The sequence below is a fragment of the Asterias rubens genome, chromosome 8, assembly GCF_902459465.1.
Source record: "Asterias rubens chromosome 8, eAstRub1.3, whole genome shotgun sequence".
NCBI lineage: Eukaryota > Metazoa > Echinodermata > Asteroidea > Forcipulatida > Asteriidae > Asterias > Asterias rubens.
Genome location: NC_047069.1, coordinates 2,749,225 through 2,775,506, shown reverse-complemented (window position 1 = coordinate 2,775,506; position 26,282 = coordinate 2,749,225). Strand labels below are relative to the sequence as shown.

General features: G+C 39.7%; 1 protein-coding gene across 1 annotated transcript; it reads left to right on the top strand.

Moving 5' to 3' along the window:
- On the top strand, positions 1–26,282 carry LOC117293792 (exosome complex exonuclease RRP44-like; the record flags this gene model as incomplete). The annotated part of the gene is given in 19 exon segments (XM_033776235.1): positions 1–354; positions 1,837–1,899; positions 3,016–3,110; positions 4,434–4,621; positions 5,302–5,390; positions 8,940–9,113; positions 11,118–11,273; positions 12,464–12,586; positions 13,197–13,334; positions 15,725–15,871; positions 17,559–17,675; positions 18,974–19,075; positions 20,263–20,412; positions 20,922–21,049; positions 22,350–22,436; positions 22,821–22,977; positions 23,981–24,201; positions 24,656–24,746; positions 26,205–26,282. Coding segments are annotated over 19 exon segments (2,523 nt in total), but the record flags the coding sequence as incomplete, so codon positions are not given.

Genomic DNA, 26,282 nt, shown 5'->3' with positions numbered 1-26,282 from the left:
CACGACGTAAACGCATGTGAAAACATCACACATTGAAGCTGACTTAGCTCGACAAAAAAAATGGGGTTTTAACTCCTTGCAAATACATTGTGTTGGTGCTGTCAAATCTAGACGTTTTTCTTATTCAGCTGAACAATGCTGACGTCCAAGAGTTTTGTGAAAAAGACGAAAAGAGGAGCTGTGATAAAGATAGTGCGAGAGCACTATCTTCGCGATGACATTTGGTGTGGATCAGAATTATGTGAACTTTGTCAACAGGAGTCGCCAATTTTGCAACGTGAACCGCACATAGACAGTGTATTGTGTAACTTTCCGCACTATATCCTGCCTGATACCAACGTGCTTTTACACCAGGTAAATTCTGATTTTATTGCATTTTTTTTATCGAACAATGAGCAACAAAATCACCTCGAAATTCACCACGGCACTGATCACGTTCACTGTGTTGTGCGCAATCTTTGAAAGTGGACGGACATTTTGTTTAATCAGCGCGGTGTGTGTGCCTATTTTTTTTACTTGCAAACTTTGAGTCCTTGTAAAATTTGCGCAGGATAGCTTGGGCGCAAACTTCGAACCGCGCAATCTTTGTAGTTCAACAACTGACCATATTTCTCACCACTCACTTGTCATTTTACTCATGGAATATAAACAAAGTTTATGCCTTAACATGCTTATAATTTATCTGGGTTTTTTTGTGTGTGAGAATAGATTTTGCCTCCATAAAAGGGTAAGGGAAGATTACTGCCACCACAATTTCAGTGTTTCAGTTTTCACTCTACGTACTCGGTCCTACTACTCACCGTCAACTCATAAAATGTACATCAAAAATTTATAAATGGGCCATGGAAGTGTTAATTCTGGACTAAACTACATATTTGCTACGATTTTTTGTTGATAAATAAATAGTACCAATCATTGACATCTTGGGCCAAGACTAATCCATATGCAGGAAAAGCGTTGCCATGTTGTGCAAGCTGTGTAAAAAAGCAAGATGGCGGCTGACGAGATAATGTTTTAACGAGAAAAAAATTCATTTTTTATTCTGAAATTTAACCTAAAACATATGAGAATTCTCTGTTAGCTAATACTGTACAGTTCTATGCTTCTTTTGTGGGTTTTAAATGTATATTGGAGGAGTTGACGGCGAGTTGACGGCACGAGTTAGTTGACGGCGAGTTGACGGCAAGTAGTAGGACCCGTAGTAGCACTAAACTTAAACTAGACCCACATATTTAGAGAATAACGCATTAATAGTAAAAAAAAATATGAACTTAAGTTTAAATTGTACTCACTATTGGTTTGTTTTCCTGCTCTTAAAGACACTGGACACTATTGGTCATTGTCAAAGACCAGTCTTCTCACTTTGTGTATCTCAACATATGCATAAAATAAGAAACCTGTGAAAATTTGAGCTCAATTGGTCAGCGAAGTTGCGAGATATTAATGAAGAAAAAAAAAAAAACCCTTGTCGCACCATGGTCACACGAAGTTGTGTGCTTTCAGATGCTTGATTTCGAGAGCTCAAATTCTAAATCTGAAGTCTAGAAATCAAATACACTGAAAATTACTTCTTTCTCAAAAACTACCATACTTTAGAGGGAGCCATTTCTTACAATGTTTTATACTATCAACCTCTCCCCATTACTCGTTACCAAGAAATGTTTTATGATAATAATTATTTTTAGTAATTACCAATAGTATCCACTGCCTTTCAAGACATGTGTGTCCTCTTGATATTGCTAGGCAACTCATACTCAAAAATCAAAATAATTTCATCAGACTGGTATTATTTTTAATGACTGTTTCTAATAATGATTTGTGTCTTTTTGTGATTAGATTGACATCTTAGAAGACAACATTATCAAGAATGTTATCCTTCTACAGACGGTTCAGCAAGAGGTAATTTCCAATTAAGCTTGGGCGATATCGATTTATTTTATTCACGATATATCGCCGACAATATATCGCGATATTCGATATAATCGCGATTAATGAAATTTGACATCATCAGTCTTCAAACTCCAAGTGAAAGTTGTAGAAGAGACAATCATACCTTAAGAGAGGTGTTCTAATGACCTATTCTTCTACTTTTACTCCAAACCTATGGGGTGCAAGATGTCTCAGCTAGCAAATACATCGTGATATTTAATCGATATTGCGATTATCGCGATTATTGCGATATATCGCGATATATCGATATTTCGATTAAAACCAAATCCATCCGATATTGACATCGTTTCCAAATTAATATCGCGATATTCGATAATATCGTGATATCGCCCAATCTTATTTCCAATAAGCATAAATGGGGTGTCGTTGCCGAGCGAGTAAGAGCACTGAACTCAAGCTGTGGTGTTTCCGTTCAGCAGATTGTGGGTTCGAATCCTGGTCGTGACACTTGGGTCTCTGAGCAAAATTGCTTCTCTCCATCCAGTGGTAAATGGGTACCTGTGAGGGCAGAGATGGTTCTTGTGGTTGGTTTACATTGTGCGCTACATATTTGGTGGCACAGGCTGTATACTCCCAGAGTTCATCACTGCAATAACCTGTCTTTCTGGAAGTTTGTATATATACTCAGCGCCTTGAGTACCTTGTTTGGTAGATACGTGCGCTAAATAAGACTTAGCCATTCATAATAGTCAATGTTCAAAAAAAAAAATTTCGAAAATGTTTTGACCCACCCATCCACCCCAAATTTCAATTTTTAAATGTATTGATTTACCACACAAAATACTGTATAAACTAAGGACAAAGTAATGCCTCAAATGATGCAGATTTATCAGGTCAAAGAACTCCAACATAAAGCAGATCGAGCAGCCTTCTTAACTATATCATGTAGAAAAACAAAAATAAAGATAAATGATTTACGATTTTCAGTTATTTCTTTTGACCCACCCGCCCACAATTTCGAAAAAAAAAAATGAAATTTGTTAACACTGACTATTTTGAATGGCCCCTTAGATATTATTGTTATTATCATATTATCATTTTTATAATTATATTCCTTTATCACAGGCCAAACACCGCAATCTTCCTGTTCATAAGAGGACACGAGACCTTGTTGCAAATAAAGACAAGAAATTCTACGTCTTTACAAATGAACACCACAGGTAAGGGAGAAAATAGAGAGGTTTCGCAAGCATGCGGATACAGATACAGATACGAATATGATAAATGCAGGCCTGATACTTCACGACGGCAACGAAGGCGATTGCCTCCGTGTCCCTTGGTCACTGCCTTGGTGCCCTTGAAATGCTCTTCAGTACAAATTTGCAAAACTCATCATCGGGTGCCCTTTACCCAGTGCGCTTGCATTCATCATGAGTGGTAGAGACCCTGTGATTTATACACTGCATTTTCTGATTGTTTTGCTTGCAAATGACTAAACAATTTCTATCTATATCAAGCACGATACCAGTGAAAGAGATTCAATGGGAAATATTTTTGATCTGGTACAAAAAGACAACTAAAAGTCTGTAAAACAGTATCCGTTTTCTCTACGAAGTGTGTGAGCTCCTGTATCCGTTGCTAACGTGTATGCAAAATACGATAGTCGCAGACACGCGTCACGTGAACACACAAAGTGTCAACGTGTCGGTATCTGTATGTGTATCCGTACACTTGCGAAACCTCTCTACTGTCTGTACTAATATACAAATATTGATGTGCTATAACTATGACGCTGGAGGTGATCCCCAGAGTGTTCTATTTTCCCGAAGTTAGGAAAATAGAACAGTCAAGGGATCAAAGAGAGTGTCGTAGTTTTAACTTTGGAATGAAAAAGATCTGTTGCATGGCCTTGCCAAAAACTATTTATTCCAGTTTAAGTTGATCATCAATAAAAAATACCAAACTAACACGGTATTTGTACTACATGTAGACAAATGGTAGATGAAAAGATGCAATTTCACTAACCCTAAGATGCCTAGACAGGCAAAAGGGTATTATACAGACTAAAGAAACCTGTAAATTACAGCAACAGAAATGTACAAAAAACAATACATGGGAAGACAAAACAGGAACGAGGGATAGGCCATAGGTGACATGGATTTTAAAGTACGAAGCAAGTCATCTAATAAAATTGTTGTTAAAATAAGAAATTGCACTGGGTAAGAAGGAGGGGCGATGATGATTAGTGTTGGATTTGAGTTGATGCAATAATACGACTTCTTATCACCAGCTGTGTCTGAGATCATTTCTAAGTAGACATATTTTAATTTATTCTACAAACCGGAAGTGACCTTCAGGCCTTGTGTGTCTGGCGACTTGCATAAACAAAATATATAATTTTTTTTTTTTTAATCTGTGTTGGCAGCACAGTGTATTTTGTAGTGTGCTGGGCAAAGGTTGGGTCCCAGCACCGTCCACCCTGGCTAAAACACTGTCTAGACCAAATGTCAATAATTTTAATATTCATGTTTCTTATGTTGTAGGGCAACGTACTCTGAAAGAAAACCTGGCGAAACTGCAAACGATTACAGCGATCGATTGATAAGAAATGCAGCCAAATGGTACCAAGATCATCTCCAACAAGGGAAGAAACCTGTTTCTGTAGTCTTGTTGTCAAATGACAAGGCCAATAGAGACAAAGCCTTGGAAGAAGGTCTGTTGGCTTATACAGGTAAGCTAAGTCATCGTAGACAATCAACTTCAATCAACTTTCATTAGCATGAAACCTCTCTTGGTAACGAGTAATGGGGAGAGGTTGATAGTATAAAACATTGTGAGAAACTGCTCCCTCTGGAGTGATATAGTTTTCTAGAAAGAAGTAATTTTCCACGAATTTGATTTCAAGACCTCATATTTAGAATTTGAGGTCTCGAAATCAACCATCTTCACACAACTTCATGTGACAAGGGTGTTTTTTCTTTCGTTATTATCTAGCAACTTTCGACGACCAATTGAGCTCAAATTTTCAAAGGGTTGTTATTTTATGCATATGTTGAGATACACCAAGTGAGAAGACTGGTCTTTGACAATTACCAATAGTGTCCAGTGTCTTTAATACACAAGGCTCCAATTTTCCACGAATTTGATTTTGAGACCTCAGATTTAGAATTTGAGGTCTAGAAATCAAGCATCTGAAAGCACACAACTTCGTGTGACCATGGTGTGACAAGGGTGTTGTTTCCTTTCATGAATATCTCGCAACTTCGACGACCGATTGAGCTCAAATTTTCACAGGTTTGTTATTTTATGCAAATGTTGAGATACATTAATTGAGAAGACTGGTCTTTGACAATTACATGTACAATGTGTCTAGTGTCTTTAAGTAACCTTATTATTCAATATTTGTTGCAGTTCATGATTATGTGAAGTCACTTACTGCCAAGCCAGAGCTGGTAGACAGGCTAGCTCAACTTGCTAATGCTGAGAAGGATAGAAAACAGGTAAAGAATCAAATAATAATAACAATAATAATAACAAATTCTTATATAGCGCATTTCACAATAACCGGATCAATGCGCTTTACATAAGTGCCCTGGGGTGGATTTCACAAAGAGTTATGACTCGTCTTATCTTGAGTTGGTAACTCGTCCTAACTTAGGATTAATCTTAAGGTCTGCATGCTACAGTGCAGGGTTGTGACTCGTCCTAAGTCCTAAGATTAATCTTAAGTTAGGAAGAGTTTTGTGAAATCGAAGGCTGGTCATAGGGCCAATAACATCCCTTTTTTAATGTTTCTCAGCTCCCTTGGGAGGATACAACCTGGGCAACCGTTTATATCGCTCCAAAGGCTTTTTCATTCACAATATCAACCTCTACCCTCGCAGGTACCCATTTATACCCCTGGGTGAAGAGAAGCAATTATAGTAAAGTATCTTGCTCAAGGACACAAGTGTCACGACCGGGATTCGAACCCACACTCTGGTGACTTAGCACCAGAACTTGAATTTGATGCTCTTAACCACTCTGCCATGACACTCTGCGATAATACTCTATACTTGTATAAGGCAACACAGGATGCATACTATTTGCTTGAACCCCCGATGTGCTCATGCGAGTTAGCCCCTGACATGACCTAACCACTCTGCCATGACACTCTGCGATAATACTCTATACTTGTATAAGACAACACAGGATGCATAGTATTTGCTTGAACCCCCGATGTGCTCATGCGAGTTAGCCCCTGACATAACCTAACCACTCTGCCATGACACTCTGCGATAATACTCTATACTTGTATAAGACAACACAGGATGCATAGTATTTGCTTGAACCCCCGATGTGCTCATGCGAGTTAGCCCCTGACATGACCTAACCACTCTGCCATGACACTCTGCGATAATACTCTATACTTGTATAAGACAACACAGGATGCATACTATTTGCTTGAACCCCCGATGTGCTCATGCGAGTTAGCCCCTGACATGACCTAACCACTCGGCCATGACACTCTGCGATAATACTCTATACTTGTATAAGACAACACAGGATGCATACTATTTGCTTGAACCCCCGATGTGCTCATGCGAGTTAGCCCCTGACATGACCTAACCACTCTGCCATGACACTCTGCGATAATACTCTATACTTGTTTAAGACAACACAGGATGCATACTATTTGCTTGAACCCCCGATGTGCTCATGCGAGTTAGCCCCTGACATGACCTAACCACTCGGCCATGACACTCTGCGATAATACTCTATACTTGTATAAGACAACACAGGATGCATACTATTTGCTTGAACCCCCGATGTGCTCATGCGAGTTAGCCCCTGACATGACCTAACCACTCTGCCATGACACTCTGCGATAATACTCTATACTTGTATAAGACAACACAGGATGCATACTATTTGCTTGAACCCCCGATGTGCTCATGCGAGTTAGCCCCTGACATGACCTAACCACTCTGCCATGACACTCTGCGATAATACTCTATACTTGTATAAGACAACACAGGATGCATACTATTTGCTTGAACCCCCGATGTGCTCATGCGAGTTAGCCCCTGACATGACCTAACCACTCTGCCATGACACTCTGCGATAATACTCTATACTTGTATAAGACAACACAGGATGCATAGTATTTGCTTGAACCCCCGATGTGCTCATGCGAGTTAGCCCCTGACATGACCTAACCACTCTGCCATGACACTCTGCGATAATACTCTATACTTGTATAAGACAACACAGGATGCATAGTATTTGCTTGAACCCCCGATGTGCTCATGCGAGTTAGCCCCTGACATGACCTAACCACTCTGCCATGACACTATGCGATAATACTCTATACTTGTATAAGACAACACAGGATGCATACTATTTGCTTGAACCCCCGATGTGCTCATGCGAGTTAGCCCCTGACATGACCTAACCACTCTGCTATGACACTCTGCGATAATACTCGTTACTTGTATAAGACAACACAGGATGCATAGTATTTGCTTGAACCCCCGATGTGCTCATGCGAGTTAGCCCCTGACATGACCTAACCACTCTGCCATGACACTCTGCGATAATACTCTATACTTGTATAAGACAACACAGGATGCATAGTATTTGCTTGAACCCCCGATGTGCTCATGCGAGTTAGCCCCTTACATGACCTAACCACTCTGCCATGACACTCTGCGATAATACTCTATACTTGTATAAGACAACACAGGATGCATAGTATTTGCTTGAACCCCCGATGTGCTCATGCGAGTTAGCCCCTGACATGACCTAACCACTCTGCCATGACACTCTGCGATAATACTCTATACTTGTATAAGACAACACAGGATGCATAGTATTTGCTTGAACCCCCGATGTGCTCATGCGAGTTAGCCCCTGACATGACCTAACCACTCTGCCATGACACTCTGCGATAATACTCTATACTTGTATAAGACAACACAGGATGCATACTATTTGCTTGAACCCCCGATGTGCTCATGCGAGTTAGCCCCTGACATGACCTAACCACTCTGCCATGACACTCTGCGATAATACTCTATACTTGTATAAGGCAACACAGGATGCATACTATTTGCTTGAACCCCCGATGTGCTCATGCGAGTTAGCCCCTGACATGACCTAACCACTCTGCCATGACACTCTGCGATAATACTCTATACTTGTATAAGACAACACAGGATGCATACTATTTGCTTGAACCCCCGATGTGCTCATGCGAGTTAGCCCCTGACATGACCTAATCAAACGCCAACTTCCCTCAGAATTAAAACGAATGCATCTTGGGACAGCTGACTGGAACCACTTTTTTTGTGCATGACGTATAAAAGTGTTTGTGGATTCACGAAAAGACCAGAAAATAATGAATACATTTACAAACCCACAGTAACACAAAAGTCTTCAAATGAAAGAATACTCACTGCTCACAAAGTCGTCGATTTAAAGGTGAAAATAAGTGTCAAACCCTGTAAAAATATCCCGCTGAGTTACAAACTAAATGTTTCCCATTGAGGAAGTTTTTCATTGTGATGTCATGCACTTCTGTCAGCCCCAAGTGAACCATTCCCCAATGGGGCACTTGGGGCTGACCAGAGTGAGCCCTGCCTATGAAGTCAAACCTATTCCAACTTAATTCATAATGTGAACTCATGAAAAATAGTTAGTGAAAACAATTGCCAATTTTAAACTATCTTAGCTATAGATGATGTGACCTGTGACATCACATGTTGTACACAGCCTAATAAAAGATAACATAAACTCTTATATTTTATGGAGATTGCACTGTCTAATTCTTATCAACTTTTGATATGATGAAAGGGGGCACATCTCAAAACTTGTCCAACTTTTACTTTGCAAACTATGACACAAAATGTCAACTTTCCCATATGACCTGTGCAGTATCTTGCCTGCCAGAATTCCCAAAGAATGTACAAGGTCGCACTTATTGTAAACAAAGTTAACATGGTCTGTATTCAAACTAATAGTCCATGTTTGTTACATGTAACTCCGTTTTTTCCCCTTCCTTATTGTAGAAGGATAGTGACATAAGTTCTGATGGTGGACGGAAGGTTCTATTCCCTGAACACATGTCATCCACTCAGCTTCAAACAGCCATCAAGACCAACAAGATCAAACAGGGAACTTTCCACGCGAGCACGGAAAACTTCAGGGAGGGCTTTGTCAGTATACATGGTGAAGAACAGATGGTAAGTATGCAGAAATTTTACTCAAAATGTTCCTTACGTAGTAAAAGCGTTTTCTTTACAATGGCTCTACTAGTCTTTGTTAATGACACTGGACACTATTTGCTATTGTCAAAGACCAGTCTTTTCACTTGGTTTATCTCAACATACGCACAAAATAACAAACCTGTGAACATTTGAACTCAGTTGGTCATCGGAGTTGCGAGAGATTAATGAAAGAAAAAAACACCCTTGTCACACAGAGTTGTGGACTTTCAGATGCTTGATTTCGGGACCTCAAAATCTAATTCAAAGGTCTTGAAGTCAAATTCAATTACTTACGTGGAAAATTACTTCTTTCTCGAAAACTATGTTACTTCAGAGGGAGCCGTTTCTCACAATGTTTTGTACTATCAATAGCTCTCCACTACTCGTTACCAAGTAAGGTTTAATGCTAACAATTATTTTGAGTAATTACCAATAGTGTCCACTGCCTTTAAGCCAGTTCATACTTCCTGCGAATGAGAATGCAATCAAATTTAAACTGCACAAATTCACAACAAATAATTCTCAACAGTGTCCATCTCTTTTAATAGATGTTAAATTTGCATCAGGGATAAAGAATATTAATTTTTGGTTTTTGGCCATATACACCGATGTATACATAGCGCTGTATACTCAGTACTTTCCCGAGTCATGTGAAAAAAAATCACAGGCATTTTACTCAGGTGGGATTTGAACCCATGACCTTTGCAATTCTAGAGCAGTGAAATACCAACTAGACTACCGAGGTTGCCCGGCAGCTAGAGGCAGTTTGAATCCTATGTTTTTAGCAGCGGGTACTGCAAACGATTTTGATAGATGTTAAATTTGCATCGGGATAAAGAATATTAATTTTTGGTTTTTACCCATATACACCGATGTGTTTAGCACTGTATACTCAGTACTTTCCCGAGTCCTGTGAAAAATATCACAGGCATGTTACTCGGGTGGAATTCGAACCCACGACCTTTGCAGTGTCTAACTCCTTTGATACATTGATACCACAAAGAATGTGAAAGTGGAAACACTAAATAAAACTAAACAAAAACAACTAACAAATTTTGAGTTGTTTATTGAAAGTACATCCAAAAGTTGGCCTTAAAGGCAGTGGACACTATTGGTAGTTACTCAAAATAATTATCAGCATAAAACCTTTCTTGGTGTCGAGTAATGGGGAGAGGTTGATGGTATAAAACATTGTGAGAAACGGCTCCCTCTGAAGTGCCATAGTTTTTGAGAAAGAAGTAATTTTCCACGAATTTGATTTCGAGACCTCAGATTTAGAACTTGAGGTCTCGAAATCAACCATCTAAACCGACAAGGGTTTTTTCTTCTTCCATTATTATCTCGCAACTTTGATGACCGATTGAGATCAAATTTTCACAGGTTAGTTATGTTATGCATATGTTGAGATACACCAACTGTGAAGGCTAGTCTTTGACAATTACCAATAGTGTCCACTGCCTTTAAACAAGAATATATATTTTTACATTTAAATTTGCTACAAATTTTGTTTGGACAGTTTTGGCTTGTTTCTCAATACTGATTTTGACAAACATTCCGGGATGTAATTTCTTTATTTAACTCTTCATTAAAGGGAAGGTACACGTTTGGTAATTACTCATAACAAATATTAACTTAAAAACTGACTTGGTAACAATCATTGGAGAGCTGTTCATAGTATAAAACATTGTGGGAAACGACTCCCTCTGAAGCAACGTAAGAGGTAATTTCTCACTAATTAAAAGTCTTTTATTCTTATCTGAAAGCACACACATTCGTCCAACAAGGGTGTTTTTTCTTTCATCCATTTTCTCGCAACTTGGATGACCAATTGAGCCCAAATGTTCACAGGCTTGTTATTTTATAGTTATGATGGGATACAGCAAGTGAGAACACTGGTCTTTGACAATTACCAAACGTGTACCTTCCCTTCAACTACAGTGAAGTTTATTTAACTTTTTTTCTATTAATTTTTGTTAATAGATATTCATCAAGGGTTTAGCCAATCAGAATCGAGCTGTGAACGATGACATAGTAGCTATAGTGATATTACCAAAGCACCAGTGGACCTGCCCATCATCTGTCGTTGCCGTTGACAACGCTAACAAAGAGGAAGATGCTGAAAAGGATTTAGAAGAAGTAAATATTACCTTTTTTCTTTCTTTTCAAAGTAGACCATAGCATGGCCCAATTACATGGCTCTGCTAACCATAAGCACAGAATCGGCACTTACGGAAGCAGGGAATTCTGTGCTTTCGGCAAGCGTATTTCACAGGTTAGCAGCGAATTTTGGCTTCTGCGTGTGCATACTCCGCGTTACTAGGCAGTCTACGCTTACAAGGCTAGCGCAGAAATTTGGCGCTTGTTGCGCGTAAGTAGGGAATCATGATCAGAACCGCAGAGTTCAGGGGTTAGCAGAGCCATGAAATTGGGCCCCGATCATGCCGATTGACGGACTTATGAATTTAGAGCAAGTTTGAGTGCGCACATGTAGTCGACTTCTAACCAGCAATGTACATGCGCAGTGATGCACTCACTTGAACGACTTGTTTAGAAGTCTAGTCAACTGTCGGTACCATGGCCGCCCTTTTTCATTTTGTGTGCTTTACACGTGTTAGAATGGAACTTGTTATTTGGACCACTGACGAAACCATGGTCCTCAGGCTGGTTTTAAAAAATCGACCATTAGTCGACCAATGGTCGACCAGCCTTGGTTCCAGTCAAAATAATCAACCTTAAGTTTAAGTAGGATTTGAAACATTGCATGGTGGAAATACGATATGGAAAGGTTTGCTGTAACACCAAACAATGACTATCTCTAAATGAGTTGGGGTAGTCCTGAAAAGAACTGTTGGTTTCAACTCAATGAAAACCTTAAAGACATTGGACACTATTGGTAATTGTCAAAGACCAGTCTTCTCACTTGGTGTATCTTAACATCTGTGAAAATTTGAGCTGGATTGGTCGTTGGAGTTGCGAGATAACTATGAAAGAAAAAAACACCCTTGTCACACGAAGTTGTGTGCTTTCAGATGCTTGATTTCGAGACCTCAAATTCTAGACTTGAAGTCTCGAAATCAAATGCGTGGAAAATTACTTCGATCTCGAAAAATTACGTCACTTCAGAGGGAGCCGTTTCTCACGGTGTTTTATACTATCAACAGCTCCCCATTACTCGTTACCAAGTGAGACTTTATGGTGATAATTATTTTGAGTAATTACCAATACTGTGCACTGCCTTTAAGTTTACCATGGTGCACACTTGCTCTTAGTTGTATTGTATTATTTAGTTTGTTTATCAAAATATAATCGAATCATTTTGCTCTTAGGGTGATGAACTATCAGGGACGAGCCAACCTGAAAACTCTCGTCCAACTGGGAAGATCGTCGGAATTGTAAAGCGTAACTGGAGACCTTACTGTGGTGTACTTCAGCCATCAAACAACACTGGGGTAAGGTTTTTATTATTATAGGATTTGAGGCATTGCATGGTGAGGTATCAATGTATATTTGGTTTGCGGTAACACCATGTGTGTATCTACTTGCCAGGTAGAGTTGTTCTTAGGGAACTGTCTTGCTTTATTCTACTGGCGTAGATAATCGGAGGTTCGGGAGACTTCTCAGTTCTGAAAAGAACTGTCCTGCTTTTTAACTATTACCAGGGCGGATGGTATAGAAATTAGACTGGACTACTACTTTAGCTTATAGGATCGTAATTAACTGTATTGCTGCGGAGTCAGTTCTGAAATTGGTCTCAACGTTTTTATTATTATACATACATACATACATACATATCAGCATTTATATGAAGCGCCTTTTTCCCAAGGTTACAAAGCGCCTACAGAAGATGCAACAAAGAAGTCCAAACTCAAGATGTTCCAATAAAAAGTGCAATAAAACAGTCGGCTATTTCTGGAAGTAAAGGAATCAATGTGTGGTGAAGAGGTTTTCAACTAGTGGTTTAATCCCAATGAGGCCTGGTTCTTGATAATTTACTGAGACGAAGTCAAGGTAAATTAGCAAATTTAACATCTATTTTAAACTCTATGTTTTTATTTTTAGGGAACACGTCACTTGTTCATGGCTGCAGAGAGAAAGATTCCAAAGATACGAATTGAAACGAGACAAGCCGCTACGCTACAAGGACAGAGGATTATTGTCGGCATCGACAGCTGGCCACGGAACTCTAGGTATCCTCTGGTGAGTCAAGCAATACTGATTTTATTTCAAAGGCAGTTGACACTATTGGTAATTGTCAAAGGCCAGTCTTCTCACTTGGTGTATCTCAACATAATGCACAAAATAACAAACCTGTGAAATTTTGAGCTTGATTGGTCGTAGGATTTGCGAGATAACTATGAAAGAAAAAAACACCCTTGTCACACAAAGTTGTGAGTCAAGAAAATACTTATTTTAATTTAAAGACAGTGGACACTATTGGTTATTGTCAAAGACCAGTTTTCTCACTTGGTGTATCTCAACATAATGCACAAAATAATGAATGGTTGATTCCGCGGACTCAAACCCACACTCTGCTGATCAGGAAGAACAAAGCTTGAGACCAATGCAAGGCTTGAATTTAGGGGGGGGGACACTCACAAGACTGCATGGCTGTAGCTCAAAACTCTTACTGGACCTGAAAATTGCTCGCAAGACCAGAAGCAAACTGAGAAGAAAACTATGCACAGTGTCATATATAAACTTTTTATGTGAACAAGCACTGAGAGAATATGTATTGCTATAGACGATGTGACCTCTGACGTCGCACAAAAACCATAACATGATTCGTGCGCATACCGCCGGGCAAAACCTTTGTGTTTTGGCAGCCAGCTAGAAAGTGTATGCAATCTTACCATGACTACACGTTTTTTTTGCCCGGCGAAACATGACGTATACAGTGTTTTTTCAACAGAGGGCGGTTTGAATGAAAACATAGGTCACATCGTCTATTCAACTTATAGGGAAATCCTCCATACTAAAAACTGGAAGATTTTGATTGGACTCAAATCCAATATTTGAATCTATTGTTTTAAATGAAAGATGAGGTGAGGTACTGTTCTTCATCCCAGGTCAAAATTGCAGTTGAACCTAGTTAACTGGGGTCAACTGGTTCAACTGGATAGTGATCAAACTCGTCCATTTTCCATATTAACCAACTGGTTTGGACTAGGTTTAACTGTGTTCAACTAGGTTGAAATTATAAACCAGTTGGTTTCTGTCCATTTTCCATATTAAACCAACTGGTTTTAACTGTGTTTAACTAGTTTCAACTAGTTCCAGTTAAACCCAGTTTAACTAGGTTCAACTGGAATTTTGACCTGGGGGACACAAGACCGCCAGACATGTCCGGTTGTAAACTTACTGGCCCGACACTAAAAATACTGGCCTAGGCCATGTGTTCATTTCGAGCCCTATGGTGCTCTTAAAGACACTGGACACTATTGGTAATTGTCAGTCTTCTCACATGGTGTATATCAACATATGCACGAAATAACAAAAGGCAAGGGCACCAAGGCATTTTCTCTTTGGCAAAGGGCACCCTATGAGGAAATTGTAAATTTCTACTGGAGGATTTCAAGGGCACCAAGGCAATGGCAAGGGGCAACAGAGGCAATCGCTTCCATTGCCTCCGTGAAGTATCAGGCCTGAACAAACCTTTGAGCTCACTTGGTCGTCGAAGTTGTGAGATAATAATGGAATAAAGAACACCCTTGTCACACGAAGCTGTGTGCTTTCAGATGCTTGATTTCGGGACCTCAAATTCTAAGTCTGAGGTCTCGAAATGCCACTACAAAGGGCTTCATACATTGTCTCACCTCCCTGTTTAATTCAATCACCCAAACCAACCCTTCCATCGCTGATGGATGTTGGATAAAATAAAATATAAGTTTGTAAAAAATTACTTCTTTCTCAAAAACTATGTTTCCCACATTGCCATTTCTCACAGTGTTTTATACTGTCAACAGCTCCCCATTACTTGTTATCAAATGAGGATTTATGCTTATAATTATTTTGAAGCCTGGCTTGTAGAGCAGAAAGCACTACCTCCCAAACTTTACGAAGCAATCATGGTTAAGTTTCTTGCCTTGGGGCCAGGTGTCACAACCTGGACTCCAACCCGCACTCTGCTGATCAAACACCAAAGCTTTAAAGGCAGTGTACACTATTGGTAATTGTCAAAGACTAGCTTCACAGTTGGTGTATCTCAACATATGCATAAAATAACAAACCTGTGAAAATTTGAGCTCAATCGGTCATCGAAGTTGCGAGATAATAATGAAAGAAAAAAACACCCTTGTCACAAGAAGTTGTGTGCGTCTAGATGGTTGATTTCGAGACCTCAAGTTCTAAATCTGAGGTCTCGAAATCAAAATCATGGAAAATTACTTCTTATTTGAAAACTATGTCACTTCAGAGGGAGCTGTTTCTCACAATGTTTTATACCATCAACCTCTCCCCATTACTCGTCACCAAGAAAGGTTTTATGCTAATAATTATTTTGAGTAATTACCAATAGTGTCCACTGACTTTAATCCGGTGCTCTTAAACGGCCAGTCATAACATGCCTTCTTTTGTTGTTGTTTTGCTAGGGTCACTTTGTCCGTCAGCTCGGTGAGATTGGAGACAGAGACACAGAGAATGAGGTTCTTCTTCTTGAGCATGATGTACCTCATCTTCCCTTCTCAGAGGCAGTGCTGAGTTTCCTTCCATCACTTCCATGGGGCATCACTCAAGAGGTATGCAATCATTTGTTTATTCAGTTCCATTGAAGGCAGTGTACACTATTGGTAATTGTCAAAGACTAGCCTTCACAGTTGCATAAAATGCATAAAATAACAACCCTGTGAAATTTTTGAGCTCAATCGGTCATCAAAGTTGTGAGATAATAATGAAATAAAAAACACCCTTGTCACACGAAGTTGTGTGCTTTCAGATGCTTGATTTCGAGACCTCAAATTCTAAATCTGAGGTCTCGAAATCAAGTTCGTGAAAAATTACTTCTTTCTCGAATTCTACATTACTTCAGAGGGAGCTGTTTCTCACAATGTTTTATACTATCAACCTCTCCCCATTACTCATTACCAAAGAAAGGTTGTATGCTAATAACGATTTTGAGTAATTACGATTTTGAGTAATAGTGTCCACTGCCTTTAAAACATATCAAACAATGTAAAATTTTAGTGGGCAACAGGTTAAGGTGGATGCAGCGTCGCCTAAAATGTGCACTTCACTGAATAATGCACAGTGACATTGCCTACCAAGTGGCGCATCCAAGATTATTCTAGTGATGATGTCAGGTTTATTGGGTCAATAGAGGATGCGGGGCAAAGTTCATTGGATTTTGTTTTCTCAATCAGCCCCTCTGACTGATCGTTAAACACAAAGAATTCATTGAAAAAGAAGTTCTATTAAACTGATCCTCAGAATCCATGACAATGGTTGTTGATGAGAAGAGTATTAAAGGTGGGAATTAGGGGATAAGACCATCCTAAAACTTTCAGGCAACCCAGAATTTAAGTTGACTCGTCTGGCGGGCGAGTGGGGAAAAAAAAGGGAATGGAAACCATAATTTTTTTTTTTTTTTAAACTTCAAATTTTATGTGCAGTGTGTGCAACATTTATTTTGTGCATGTAATTTTTTTGAGTTGCATGTTTTTCTTGTCAATCGGACACTGACTTGAAACTGACTTACACCTGGTTCAGACAGGCGCTCCAGAGTCGCGCCGAACCAAAAAGATGAGGAGCGACTGTAGGTGGACCCAATTAAATGTTGGTTTCAGACAGGCGAACTTAACATAACATCTGATGACAAGAGCGACGTCTGAAACCAAGGCGCTCCAGAGTCATTTCTAATGACTGTAACAGTCCATCTTTCGACTTCTAGCATGTCCAGTCGCTCCTAACTGTGTCAGACGTCAAACTTTTCATGTACTTAATTCAATAATTTGGTTCCGAGCGACTCTGGAACGCCCGTCTGAAACGGGTGTAAGCTCGAACTGTAAGAATTTTAAATGTTGTGGTTTGCTTTATTTAACCCTTTGTCATGTAAATTATAGTGTGCGTTTTGCAGTCGCAGAGGAGATCTTACCTTTTTGTTCAATTTTGCCTCCTTTTTTATCAGAAATGGGGTTGATTTACTCTGGGTCCGCCTGACGCTTATTTTTGTATTTTATTGTATATAATATGAATGTTTGTAATGCAATTTGTTTCTAAATTTCTGCTTCTTTTTTAATTGTTGTGTATTTTTAAAGCCATATTGCTATTTTTGCTCATGTTTTTTATCCTGAATTTTAATGTTTTTTTCTTGGCTGTACAGCGCTTTGAAACAGTGTTAAAGCGCTTTATAAATGCATTTAAGTTAAGTCAAGTTAAGAAGTAGTTTTTGATACTGATGAGTTGTGCGTTTTGTGATGTCTATCGTAGGATGTGGCTGTTCGTGAAGACCTACGTCATCTAGACATCTGCAGTGTAGATCCACCAGGATGTACAGATATTGACGATGCATTACATTGTAGAAACATTGACAATGGTAACCTAGAGGTAAGGCAATGTTATTATTATTGGTTTAGGGAACGTTCAAAACTTGAATATGTTTGTGTCATCTCCCACCGGTGATGTGTGTTAACCGTTAATACCTTTTTGAACGTTTCTTTACGTCCATCAGTTTATCCTTTTTTTCATAAAGTCAAAGTTCAGTGTCCACAGCGAATCGCCTCCTGGCATCTTAGGAATTTTGTTTAGGGTGTGGCAAGCCCATCTGTCTGTACACAGGTACTGGGGTGCCGTAATTTCTAAGGCATTTCTGCCCCTGGTTTTTGTTTGGTTAAGTTCGCCAGATTTTTCGTAGTCAACCCCAGCTAGTTTTCATTGCCGATTTCTTTTGTTCTATCAGTATGCTGCTTTAAACTCCCGTAAACCTAACTGTACATCACTGTTACGTACCACTGTGTTGAAGTGATTTTCCCCGGTAACAATCCTTCACTGTCACCGTGTTGGAGTAACTATCAATATAAATATGAATAGTAAACTTGTACAACCATGAGTAAAATCTCTTTTGAAGGAGTGGTGGCTCTGAAAAGAGCCGGTTTGGTCTCGACGTTTCGAACAGTATATTGTGCTTGCTTCAGGAGAAACCGTGTTGATTTACCCAATTTATCTTCGACTGTTCATTGTTTACATCAACATGGTGAAATGTTGTAATTATGAGAATAGTCACTCCTTATACAGTGCTCAGATTCATCTAAGGACACAAGTGTAAAGACTGGGACAGGAACACGTACTCTTCTCATCAGAAATACCTGAGCTTGAGTTTGAATTGACCAGTGTGCTTGACCGCTCGACCCACTGTGTTTTCTCTGTTCATTCTACCAACATTTTAAAACACCTTTAAAGTTATACACAGCCTCTGTTAAAGACACTGGACACTATTGGTAACTGTCAAACACCAGTCTTCTCGTTTGGTGTATCTCAGCATACATGTATGCATAAAATAACAAACCTGTGAAAATTTGAGCTTGATTGGTCGTCGGAGTTGCGAGAGTTGTGTGCTTTCAGATGCTTGATTTCGAGACCTCTAAATCTGAGGTCTCAAAATCAAATTCGTGGAAAATTACTTCTTTCTTGAAAACTACATCACTTCAGAGGGAGCCGTTTCTCACAATGTTTTATACTATCAACCTCTCCCCATTACTTGCTACCAAGCGAGGTTTAATGCTCGTAATTATTTTGAGTAATTACCAATAGTGTCCACTGCCTTTAAACGTTGAAGCCTTTGGAGAGCCTGAAGTGCTCTTGGGTTCGTTGATTGGTTCCTCATACTTATTGTGATTAATCTACAGGTAGGTGTACACATTGCAGACGTTACACATTTCATCCGGCCAGGGAATGCACTCGATGATGAAGCATCCAGTCGAGGTACAACTGTCTATCTTGTGGATAAGGTAATAATAATAATAATAATAATAATAATAATAATAATAATAATAATAATAATAATAATAATAATAATAATAATAATAATAATAATAATAATAATAATAATAATAATAATAATAGTAACAGTATTTACAAAGCGCCAAATTGCCAAAGGATACAAGGCGCTGAGAAGGAAAGAAGAGGGAAAAGACAGAACAAAGATAAAAGACAACCAGCTACGAAGAGGCAAAAAGGTGGGTTTTGAGAGCACGTTTGAAGGCTGGGACACTGTTTGAGCTTCTGGTTAGGATAGCTTAAGATTTCCATAGTCCGGTAACAGCAGTAGAAAATGCCCTGTCATCTGCAAGTGCATGGGTTTTGTGAACTGAAAGGGATTTACCAGTAGTAGAGCGAAGAGAGTAAGAAGATGTCTGGAGTGAAAGGAGAGAGGAGAGATAATCCGGGGCACAGTGATTGAGGGATTTATATGTGTGGACCATTGTACGGAATTGAATGCGTTGGGCAACTGGAAACCAGTGTAATTGCTTGAGAAGTGGAGTAGTGGGAAGGTAAATGTCATAATAATTAATAATTATAATAATAATAATGATAATAATTTATTGATTTTGTATTGCCCTCTCTCCAGAACCAGCCTGTTCGAGGGCGCATAACATTAAAAATGCATAAGAAAATTACATACATGTGGTAAACAGTTTAAGAAAAGTATGAAAGTACACCATTTAAAAGTATAAGCACAATAGAAATCAAAGCCTTACCGGCAAAAAAGGTGCCTGAACATTATAAAACTATAAAAGCTTAGAAAAACATGCAACTTTGGTACAAGAAAGCATTTAAAAAGTCATAAATTCAATTGTTATACCAACGTAACAAATTGTGAAGGTATATTGGTCGAGAGCCAATCACGTGATGCTTGTTATATGCCTCGGTAACAAATTGTTAGGTTTGATTCGTTTTATTCATTTTTAATTGATGTTATGCAAAATTTGTAATCGGTTTTTCATTATTTTCTCGTGACCCAGATGGCCGATCGATCTCAAACTTCTATGGTTTTGACAGTTTATGTGTATAGTGGATTACACTCCCAGCTACTGTTGTTAGTAAAAAGAAGTTTGTAGTGCTCCTTTTAATCTAGTTCCTCTAACATTAAAACAAACCGTCTTGACCATTTTGTTGATGTGAATGTTTGTTTCAGAGGATTGATATGGTTCCTGAGTTACTGAGTTCTAATCTGTGTTCTCTAAGAGGTAAAGTAGAGAGGTTCGCTTTCTCCTGTATCTGGGAGATCACTCAACAGGCTGAGATTGTTAACGTCAGGTTTACTAAGAGCATCATCTGCTCAAGGGTAAGTGTCAAGTCATTCTCATTGATCTAATATTCATAAATACCCCTGACAGTTTCGCTACGTCTATTGGTGGAGAGCGCGTCACGTGGGGGTGTTTAAACAGTTGATAATGACCAGCTGGAGCTGTTTATAACCAGCCTTCTCACTTGCTGTATCTCAACATATTCATAAAATAACAAACCTGTGAAAATTTGAATTTAATTGGTCAACCAAGTTGCGAGATAATAATGAAAGAAAAAACACCCTTGTCACACGAAGTTGTTTGCTTTCATATGCTTGATTTTGAGACCCCAAATTCTAAATCTGAGGTCTCGAAATCAAATTCTTGGAAAATTACCTCTTTCTCGAAAACTACTTCACTTCAGAGGGAGCCATTTCTCACAATGTTTTATACTATTAACCTCTCCCCATTACTCGTTACCAAGTAAGGTTTTATGGCAATAAATATTTTGAGTAACTACCAATAGTGTCCAGTGTCTTTAACATTGATTGGTTTGATTTCCTTACAGGCTGCATTTACCTATGAAGAAGCGCAACTTAGAATTGATGATGATTCAATGCAGGACAACGTTACTCTTGGCCTCAGAGGTCTGAACAGACTAGCCAAGATACTCAAGAAGAAACGCATGGACAATGGGTAAGTAACTCACTCACTATGGGTGCGCTTGTTTAGCTTCCCTGGGTCGACCCTGGACTGCCCCGGTACGTTCGAATAGCTTTGACGTCATTCAAAAGGCTCACCTAGGTCAGCCCCCAGTGCCCTGCTTGTGACGTGGGTCACTTGGGGGTGACCTGTGGTGCATGCCGTCACCATGAGTGTGATCGTTCGGTTAGCTCTTGTCAGGGGCTCACCCGAGTGAGCACTGCGGGGTCGACCCAGGGAAGCTTATCAAACGCACACTATATAAATCTGTTCACCATAAAAACTGCTATCAACACGGACCAGTATCATCTCAAACCACAGGGAACGCCAGAGACCCGCCTCGATACCAGCATTTAAATTGACCTTTGACCTAATACCCTCATCTCACATAGAGATACACAGTCAAATTATATTGGGGACCTGACAGCAGTGACTGTTTGGGCATCTATATGTCACTGCACATATCAGATGATATCATTGTATCCAATGGAATCACTGGATCTAGACAGGGGCCCAGTCACTGGATCTAGACAGGGGCCCAGTCTAGATCCAGTGATTCCAGTCGATACAAATAAACTTGCAGTGTCATAAAGAGAAGAGGTCCACCTTCCTGGTTTGTTCCTGGTTTGATTGGCAGCATATAGCGCCACAGCACCTTGTAAACCATTACGTTGTGTTATGTAAAAGGTGCACTTATCAGAACGAGAAGGGGCTCGCCCTGGTGTTCCTGGTTTGATTGGCAGCATATTACGACACAGCACCTTGTAAACCATTACATGGTGCTATGTAAAAGGTGCACTTATCAGAACGAGAAGGGGCTCGCCCCGGTGTTCCTGGATTGATTGGCAGCATATTACGACACAGCACCTTGTAAACCATTACATGGTGGTATGTAAAAGAACCACTTACATGTATTAAAGAGAAGGGGTTCATCCTGGTTTGATTGGCAGCATACAGCGCCACAGCACCTTGTAAACCATTACATGGTGCTATGTAAAAGAACAGGGGTGGATTTCACAAAGAGTTAGGACTAGTCTTATCTCGAGTTAGGACGAGTTACTCGTCCTAACTTAGGACTAGCCACACATCTCCTAGGACTATCTCCTAACCCTAACTCTTTGTAAAATCGACCCCAGGTCTTATAATTCTAACATAGTCCCAGATACCTTGGAGGAAAATACTGTAAGTAAAGCACCTTGAGCATCACTGAGTGATCGATATACGCACTATATAAGAAGCTTCTATTATACTATTATTCAAGTTTGCAGTTTCTTGTATGGATTTTCTTGTGCAGAGCACTAGTATTGGCGTCTCCGGAGATTCGCTTCAGTATGGATAGTGAGACACATGACCCTATTGAAGTCCAGCAGAAAGAAATGAGGTATAGTGTTAATCATGTTCTTTAGCATTATTGGTATAGAATTCCTCCTTGTGAGCTAAAGGCTTTTTGATGAAGATGTAATAAATTTGCGTTTCTATACTAATGTTTTTTGGCTTTGAAGATTGGCTTTTAGGAGTGAGTCAAAAGACCGTTCAGTATTTAAAGGCAGTGGACACTTGTGCTAATTGTCAAAGACTAGCCTTTACAGTTGGTGTATCTCAACATATGCATAAAATAACAAATCTGTGAAAACTCGGCTCCAATGCGTTGAATAGAACATTCCATTTTTCCACTCATGAAAGTATGCGCACCATTGCGCTCATAAACATTAATTTTGTTGTATATTATTACGCGTTTTATTTACTCTTAGATGTTATTTTGCAGAGAAACTAACTCCATGGTGGAGGAGTTCATGCTGCTGGCAAACATCTCAGTAGCTAAGAAGATACATGACGAGTTTCCTCAATGTGCTTGCTTACGTCGACATCCTACACCATCACCCTCTAGCTATGAACCCGTCATTAAAGCTGCTCTGGCTAAGGTAGATAGGAGACCATCCAATTTTTATTTATTTTTTATTTTTTTTATTTTTATGCAAGTCGCCAGACACACAAGGCCTGAAGGCCACTTCAAGGTGTGGGCTACAATTATTTATTTTCCCAGAGGCCGTTGCCACCTACTCCTAGGGCTGAAACAGGGTTACCCCTTTTACAGTCCATACGGATGGGTATCATCAGTCAGAAGCCTGCTCGGTAGAGCAGAAATCACTACCTCCCCAATTTTGCAGAGCAAGTGTCACGACCGGGACTCGAACCCACACTCTGCTGATCAAACACCAGAGCTTGAATCTGGTGCTCTTAACCGCTCGGCCATGACACGCCACAAAGGTGGGGTAAAGTTACAGAATACACTGGTTGCATTGGAGAGGATTACATGAAAATTGGGTGTGATAACACAATATACAAGAACTGCGTGCTATTATTATTATTATGAATCCTGTGCTGTTAACCGCTTGCCCATGACACGCCTTTTTTATTGTACATTGTGGACAGCAAACAATTAATGTGTCAATATATATTTGGTTTGCGGTAACACCATGTGTGAATTTACTTGCAAGGTAGATTGTGTTCTTTTGAGAACTGGTTTTGCTTATTATTCTACTACTACGGAAGATATAAATTTTCAGAATTTGGGAGATATCTCAGTTCTGAAAAGAACTGTCCTGCATTTTAACTTGCAGAGGCTTCTCCTGCCATCTAAGCCTGTTCGTCAACTAACGTCAAGTGATGCCAACTTGCTTGCCGTTCCACCTTCCAGGTTGAAAACTTATGGGGATAGAAGTTTCTCGGTTGCAGCCCCCCGCCTGTGGAACGGCTTGCCTCTCACCCTTAGATCACAACCTGACATTTCTTCAATCAAATCCAATCTCAAAACTTACCTCTTCAGTCAAGCCTACCATTTATTTTTCCCTTGGTCATATTTTTAGCGGTTTATAGGATTTATTTATTATTATATTAATATATTATTAACTTGATATTCCACAGGGTGTTGAGCTGGAGGTTGACAGTGGCCATGCTTTAGCTGAATCCTTAGATAAAGCAGAGTTACCCGCCGAACCTTTCTTTAATAAGCTTCTACGAATGATGACAACACGTTGCATGACACAGGCGCTGTACTTTAGTAGTGGCACATTACCATATGAAGATTTCTTTCATTACGGATTAGCTGCACCTATCTATACACACTTCACATCGCCCATTCGAAGGTAAGCTTCAAGTCTTACACGATGCAGGGTGTCGTGGCCGAGCCGATAAGAGCACCGAACTCAAGCTCTGGTGCTTCTGTTCAGCAGAGTGTGGGTTCGAATCCCAGTTGTGACACTTGTGTCCCTGAGCAAGACACTTAACTATAATTGCTTCTCTCCACCCAAGGGTAAATGGGTACCTGTGAAGGCAGAGCTGGTTGGTGTGATTGGTTCAGCCGAGTAGCGCATATAATTGTCGCACGGGGTGTATACTCCCCAGGGAGTTGAGATGGTTTTAGGAATGATTTAAGGCCCAGTGGCCAGGGGTAATAATGTTGAAGCGCCACTGAGTGACGGACCTGAGCGCAATATAAGAAACCATTATTATTATTATAATGTTAACAATGAATGACAGCATTGTTTCTTCATATAGAAATTGATATATCTGTGACTCTTTTTTCTGTGTTTTGTACAGATACTCTGATATATTGGTTCATCGAGCTTTGGCAGTAGCGATTGGTGCAGATAAGTCTTATCCATCGTTGCTTGACAAACAGAAAGTTCAGGTAATTCAGTTCTTTACTTGCTTACCTAAAGGATCAGAGCCCAATTTCATGGCTTTGCTCACCGTAAGCACAGAATCGGCGCTTACGGAAGCAGGGAATTATGTGCTTACGGCAAGTGTATTTCACGGGTTAGCGGCGAATTTGGGCTTCTGCACGTGCGTACTTCACGTTAATAGGCATTCTTTGCTTACAAGGCTGGCGCAGAAATTCGGCGCTTGCACGTAAGCGGGGAATTGCGATCATAAGCGCAGAATTCGGCTGTAAGCAGAGCCATGAAATTGGGCACAGTCGAGTTGGTCTTTGAGAAGTGTTTGAAATCGTTTGCTATGAAATGCATATATATGATTAGATAGATAATTTAAAAGTAGAATAAAATGATCCACACAAACATGCCTCGAAACTGCACGGTTTTCCTTTTACGTCAAAATTTGGACTCAAAATAACCAACCATGCAATTCATAACAAAACGGGTTTAAAACGCTTTTCAAAGACCAACTCGCCCGATCTAAGGCAACATGATTGTTAATGTCAGGCCTGGTCTACGGTCCTCCGCTTAAACACTCCACATACCTATATTGACCCATTTCACCTGACGTCATCATCAGAATAATCTTGGTGCTCAATGTCAACGTGTGTTATTCAGTGAAGTGCGCATTTTTAGGTGACTCGGCGTTTACACGTAAACCTATTGACCACCAACATGGTGAGTGTGGCATCAGTCGCCGCGTGTGACTGAAAATTGTACCTGAAAATGTGTGTGGTGTTTTTTGTCCTAGCTTTTAATGAAAAATCAGTGTCCTAGCTTTTAATGAAAAATCAGTGTTTACAATTCATTTGTGTATTTCGGTTCAACTCGTTTTGTGCAATTTATTTGTCCTTTAGCTGTATAGCTTTCTTGGTATAATAATAACGATAATAATAATAATAATGATGTCTTCTATAGCACCAAATAGAAATACGATTTCTTTCCAAGGGCTATGTCAGTTTGGAACAGGCTCCCACCATCTGCTGTCCTACACATAGCTCCATCCATACAGGTCTTCCAAACATCAGCCATCCCTGCCATCAGAGCAATGCAGCCTCTGCATGGCAAAATTGTCCTTTAAATTCTTCCCTTCTTTTCCTGCACCTGTAAAAAGTGCACGTTAAATATTTTTCTTTTGGCACCTTATCCACCTGGCTGTTGACGTCACTTTCCCACAACATCCCAGTTTAGCCCAAATGGGGCTCTGTAAAGGGATTAAAGAACCAAGTACCAAGCACCGGTAGCAACAATAGTCGCTCGTGTCAAATAAAAGTTCCCTCTTGGTTGTGCTCCAGCAGTGCAAAGATCAAGAACAGTTTTTAAAAATCCACTCCTATGGAATGTTTCTGAAATGTATTTTGAAAAAGATGAGTCTTCAGGATCAGGAATCAGAAACTTGAAAGCTTATTTTGAATTGTTGTTTCTTTGTGCAGTCAATGTGTAACCAACTCAATATGCGTCACCGTATGGCACAGTATGCAGGACGGGCATCAGTAGCTCTCCACACACAG